The 6,461-nt window shown below is 40.5% G+C and overlaps 1 protein-coding gene across 3 annotated transcripts in view; it reads right to left on the reverse strand.

Moving 5' to 3' along the window:
* Positions 1-6,072, reverse strand: part of tmeff2b (transmembrane protein with EGF-like and two follistatin-like domains 2b) — an 88,157-nt gene extending 82,085 nt beyond the window's left edge. The window contains exon 1 of one of the 3 annotated variants that reach the window (XM_051113261.1): positions 5,511-6,072. In XM_051113261.1, the coding sequence (XP_050969218.1) occupies positions 5,511-5,682 (172 nt within the window). In that variant the 5' untranslated portion in view covers positions 5,683-6,072. The remainder of the gene's footprint in view (positions 1-5,510) is intronic. The other 2 variants (XM_051113260.1, XM_051113263.1) reach the window with 2 other exon arrangements.
* Between the last annotated feature and the right edge of the window lie 389 nt (positions 6,073-6,461).

A 6,461-nucleotide genomic window follows, 5' to 3' on the forward strand; every position in this document is an offset into this window, starting at 1 on the left:
ATATAGGGCCATCTACAAGTCGACGTTTCTGATTGGTAATGAATTTTATGTATTGCTCTCTACAACATCGGACACATAACGGCTACTGATATCATTAGCCTATGGCTTGAATACGCTATCAAACAGCTTATAACATGTTGCTAATGTTACACAAACCACGCTCCAATTTAGGTGAATCCACAGGCTTTTGTGTGAACCCAATGACCATCAAAGAATATCGTCCACATATTGGTACAGATAGTAACTGCAGTAAATGGATTTTCCCATACAGTAACATCTCAGTATTTCAGAAGTGATTTTTGAACTGTGGGTTCAGCCACTGACGGTTGTTGATGCTAGTAGCCATGCTGGTAACAAATGCATGTAAGTGAGCACTACCCTGTCTCTCGTAACAGATGGTCCAGTAAGAATAGCCCGGCCATTAGTGTAGTATTTATACACTCATCATTAATCTACCATTGAGCTCTTTGGCTTTCATTTTCCAAAACAGACAACCAGGAACAGAACCCATGTTAAATGAAGGACGCAGCCCTGTCTGTGACTTTTTTGGCGGTACCCTTGGAATACCGTGTTTGTGTGCACAAGGTTAATAAGGACTGAACTTCGCACCTTCTGGCACACCTGTGGAGGATCGACCCAAAGCCCCTGGGAGTCGAGCTCAGTTTCACCACCATATGGCTGCATGTGACAGCTGCCCATAAGTACCGATCGAATGAACAGTGTTTCCTGTCTGTCTCATGTAGCCAGACAAATCACATTCGCACAAGATTTTATCTGGAGAATCACGTCGCATTACGAGCTCGGATGGGCGCATGCGCTGACAAAAATACACACATTAATATCTGAAACGCATCAAGGCCATAATTTCCCAGAATGCAGAAAATTCTATTACATGTGCTAATTTAACAAATGAAGAAGCCCATGTGAATTCCACACATTCCAAAGCAGAGCAACCTTTTGCAACCACATTGAAAATAGAAGGAAGCCTGGGAGGCTGACCTTAAAGACGTGATGAGTTTTTCAACTGGAAGGTATTTCCCCTTTTGTTCATCTGGTTTCACTCACTTCTGTTCTGTTTTTATTACGAAACAAATCTTGTCCAAATCCAAACCTGACCTACCTGATATTATTAGTCCCACATAGGAATGCCACAGAAAGCTATGCAAAATTGGCATGTCCATCATTCTTAAAGTTGTACACATTGCTCGTCTTTCAAATGTGTGATTAGTAGGTATTTGGATAATTTAACCATGCTAACCGTCACCAATAAGAGCTTAGTACTGTCGGATTTTACAGTTTAATTACCATTCCAGTGATTTTTTAAATTCCAAATCGATTCAGAAGTCTGCATATTTTAGGCCTGCATGTCAGAAAGAGCATTTACATGTTCATTAAAAGAATTTTAGTCAGACCAAGGGAATATTTAATTTTTTTTAAATGTCATTTTGATTAATCATTGTGGCATACTTAAACACTTTCAGTGTCACTTTACCTCACAAAGCTGATTTTCATAATTATCGTAATTTCGTTAACGTATAGTTAATGCACTCATTAAGACATGACTGCAATAAAGCTTAAAATAAATCTTTCTTTCTTCACAAAATCTGCTTAAGCTTTATTTACTTTCAAACATTTTGCCAGTAGCTTACGCCAAACAGTCTTTTTCTTATGCAAAGTGTGAGCCATTGAGAATAACCCAATACAAGGTAAGTGGTTTGACGGTTTACTACGTTTGAAAGCTATGCCATGCATCAAATCTCATCTAGATGCATCAATAAGCTTTACACCTAAAATACAAAAATACTCTCAGTGAATCTTCTCTTCTGAAAATCTGACCTAAGTGTGTGACATATTGGTGTGCATATTCATTTTGAACTGAGATTACTCTACATGCTTTAAATATGCCACAATAATAGTCACTAGATTGTTTTAGTTCTAATTTACAATCATTTCAATTAACCAAATTTATGTTCTATTCTAATGACGCACATTAACTAAGTTGTAGTTTTAACAAAAGCCCTGGCGCTGTCAAATTGTTGGATGAATGATCCGTTTTTTATTTTAACTATGGTTCAACTGGAAGATCTGTGCATGGAGAAAGAGTACACATTGCTCATTTACTTCTGCCAATACAAAGCTGGATGAAAAACGGCAAACTTGTCCTTGCGAAAAATAGTCCTAGCTTTGAAATGCACCAATGCATCTGAGTAACAGTATTTGTTCATTGCTTGTTGTGCGCAGGGATCATTGTTCAAACACTGAATTTGATGTTTGTTTCTGTGCAGCTGGCCACTCCAGCCCCATCCAACTTGCGGGCTGTGCTCTCAATCGTTCGCACCCCTAGGATATACAGCATAACTGCCTACTGTTTGCCGCAAATGCATCAAAAAACTGTGTAATTATTTGAAGAACACAAAACTGTGGATTTAGGCCCGAACATGATATATTCAGGCCAAAACTGATGCAACAAATTTGAAGGCTTTGATAGATTTTTGTTATTAAAAAACGTTATCATACAATTGCTGATGGTTAGCATAAAAATGCTGCTTTTGTGGATAACGTCAATTTTTTCTTATTCATTTTACAGGCCAAAAACTGTTTATTTACAGGTTTAGATTTCTAAACCCTGGCAGTGTCTGTGTTTCTAGGTTTGCATGTTGTTGAGGTGTGTGAGCGTGTTACCGTTGCCTGTTTTCAATGTGTAGGAATTGTAGAACAGAGGAAATAACAATGTTCAGAATGAAAAACAGAAACATCTGCCATCATGCATATTTAAACATGGTGCTCTTCCTAACCACTCAGCTTTATGAGTGTGCACTCTGGAGGGACGTCTCCGATTACTGTCCTTTATTTCTCCTGCTCACCTCCAGGTACACAACTCACACTCGACCATTCAATACCAACTCGCTCTTTCTCCCTGAACGAGCCAAGCGGCATTATTATTTTATCACAAACACTCTTGCGTTAGCCATTCAATTAGCCCGGCAACATCTTCCTGGTGGCATACATTAGTCATGCCTCCTCTGAGCCAACTAATGATGGTAGAACCGAGATAAATAGAGGAGAGAACTCTTCTCCTCCTCGTTTTTCTTGACCAAATAGTGGCATCCTTCCTGTGCTCTACTGGATTAAATCTCAATAATGGCATTAAAGGTGGGATAGAACAGAGAGAGCCGAACGGAAAACCCCAAGAAACCCAAAATAGGGCACCGCAACTTCCTCATTAGCCCAGGAGCTCAGACAACCTCTCCCAGAAGACCTTCCCCTCTCATAGTCTTTCTGTTTCTCCCTCTCTCTCTCACACACACCCAACAATCAAAATAGGCTCTAGCGTACAGAGTGTCTAAGGAATGAGAAATAAAGCGCTGAGGTGCAGGATTAGACTAATCCCAGTGGTCTTTCACAGTCTGAAGGAGAGAGAAATTTGCAGATGAAAAGCCTAAAAAGTCAGGTGCTCTACCTCTGCACTGAAGTTATACAGGCCTGCCAAAAAAAGTCTTCTTTTTAATATTTTGCATTGTTTTACAGTAAACATCTTCAACGCAAGATACATTTTCATGGGAGGAAAAAATGATCTGCTGTATCTTGAAGTTTTATTTTCATTCTCCCTTTGGTGTGTATCTTCTTTCAGTATAAACCTCGCTAGATTTGTGCTGTTTCAATCTTAACATCTTTCTCAAATATCTCAAATCTCAAGTATCTTCAGGCTTTTGACTGAAAAACAAGAAAAAATATGGTTTAAGAGAAATGGTTAGCAGTACACCACTGTGTGAGCGCCAACCAAGCTTCTTAAACATTCAAACAATCGCTTTATTCGCTCCTTGAGGCTCTCAATAGTTCACCGGTGGTGTGATCAGCCTAAACTAGTGTGCATGACTGTGTAAGTCCGCCAAAGAGAAAAGAAGCCTACAACAAAAAGATCTGTAGTGTAATGGACTCTGATAGATCTGTATTGGAATATAGTCAAGTCAGCCATCTGGCACCTTGTCTATCTGACAGCTTATTTTATCAAGCTCTGCTTTCAACACGTGTGACAGCACTTTGGTGGGGTTACGTGATGGGAAGGAATCGATACGACGGAGCCCAGCCCGACACACACAGAATGGGAGCGAGGGGGAGAAGAACATGTCAACAGCAAATTTACAGGTCTGTTGTACTCTAATTCCTTCTATTTGATTATATTTCTTACCGTCACGTCTTTAGAGAGTAAACGGTTTTACGAAGGAGATCCAACACCGAATCATCTCACACAGGCCACTGTAGGTCTGTGCAACAGATAGATTTCTTGTAGACTCTTGCCCCCCTACAGCTATTTAAAGAGAAACATAATTGCACAGCGGGGCCCTTTGTTCCCAAAGTATCTCTGACAAGCGCTCTCTTTCAGTGCCACATTTACTCCACTGATATAGTGTAAAGCAGCACCAGATGTACTTGTTTGGGGCCAGATGATTGCCCTCACAGATTTCACATGCACAAATGCCTACTGGTAAAACCTAGGGGTTAAACATTTTTGCAGATAAGTATCTCAAAACATGCAACTGTACTGAAAATAAGAGCCACCTCTTAGGAGGAGCAATCCGCACTAAAAATTGTACCTGCAGCACCTTTTGTGCGTTACATTTTCTAATAGTAAAAATTATATTAGCAGATTAAGACTCCAAAGGTTGACTATTAATACAATGTACAGTATTTAACAGGCACAGAGATGTACTTTTGACTTAGCGGCAAGCTGTTACACCCCTAAAGATACAACTTTGTTTGGACAGAGTACATCAGTACATTTTCATAAATTTGAGGAGATGTGCTACCAATGGTGTACAGTTTACAACAGGTTCCAATCACACAGATCCCAGTACAGAATTGTTGTTTGGAGAATCTATGTTCTAATGTCTTTTCATTCAAATATAATTCTCACAAAAATACATAATCTATGTATCTACATGTTGCAGTCAGTAATAATACTGAATCATAAGAAGCCTACACGTTTTGTGATAAATTATATTTGAATTAAATCACTTGCAAATTAGTGAGTGAGTCAAATGAAAAACCAGTACCTGCTCTGAAGAATTCAGTGAGTTCACTCAAGAAAAGCGCAATCGATAACACTTGTTTCGTAGAGTCTTTTTAAAGGATTCATTGAAAGAGTCGTTTGTTCGAGAATCGGACTACACTGGAGGCGTTGTATGTTTGTATTTGTGTGACGCCGCTGAGGACAACCCGACAGAAAAAGGTGTTTTCTTGTCATTATTTTATCTCTTTTATCTCATTACGATAAATGTACACAACAAACTCTCAACTCGAATTAGACTTATTTTTCCTGGGTGGTACGTGACCTGACCAAGACGGACTCAACCTATAATAAGTGTGCGTTAAGTTACTCTGAATAAAAGCCTCAGTTCAGTGAATAATTAGCAAGCCGATTAAAAACAGACAAACTTGATATGCTAAGCGCGCAAATGAGCACGGGCGTTGGAGAGAGTTAAAGAGAGCAGCGTGTTCAGGTCTCTTACCGGAGCAGTTCCACCCGGTGGGTGTTTGACAGTCGCTCAGCGATGATGGGAAGGCGCAAAGTTGTTTCACGGGTAATATACAAAAAAAGCAATAGGTTGTAATTAAAACTACATGTGTCCGATTCTCCTGCCGCGGTCTGCGTGTCTGTCGCAGCACAGCGCAAAGAGCCATCTCAGTTCACCGGGAATGACACGGGGACATGAACCGAGGGATCCGATCCCACGACGAGCGCAGGCGACACAGATCTCAGCCGCGGAGCAGTGATACACATCTTCCGGGCAATGCTGCGATGATCCCCATGTATGTATGTGCTCTGATACCGGTGCGGTCGGACTGTCTTGACAAGTGTAAGTGTCCGGTTGCAGTGATGAAACTCAGAGCTGAGATGAAAAGATATAAACATCCAAGCGTGGACCTTAAAAAGCTGTCCGATCCACTAGTTGATCATGTTGATCACTCCTTTCTGAGAGGGAAATAATGCTGAAGCGCTGGCTTTATTATCTCTCTCTTTCTGTATGTCAGAGAGCGTCTTGTTCGGCTGGTGTCTGGCTCTGACTGTGAGGATGAGGACGATGATGGTGATGATGAAGGTGAGAGGTGGGCACACGCTTCGGCGGCGCGGATTGGCTATAGAGGGTGTAGCGGGTACCGAGCCGTGTAATTCAGCATCACAAGCAGAGATCAAGAGTGCAAGGTAATGGGAAATCGCATACAGAAGATGACTTCAAGTCATTAGCTTTGACAAAAAATATATAGACAGTTCAACTTTACTTGAGCACAGATGTTTCTGTTGGCTTTTACTCGACTTAATACGTTAACTTATTTCTCCAAACATTTTCATTACTTTTGTGACTTAATAATACAAATGTAAGCTGCTCACCGATGTCCGATTCGAGAACGAATGGTTTGAATGAATCATTTGAGTCGATTCTTTTCCATGTACCTGTCAC

This window comes from Labeo rohita, chromosome 6 (assembly GCF_022985175.1).
Source record: "Labeo rohita strain BAU-BD-2019 chromosome 6, IGBB_LRoh.1.0, whole genome shotgun sequence".
NCBI classification, from domain to species: Eukaryota; Metazoa; Chordata; class Actinopteri; order Cypriniformes; family Cyprinidae; genus Labeo; species Labeo rohita.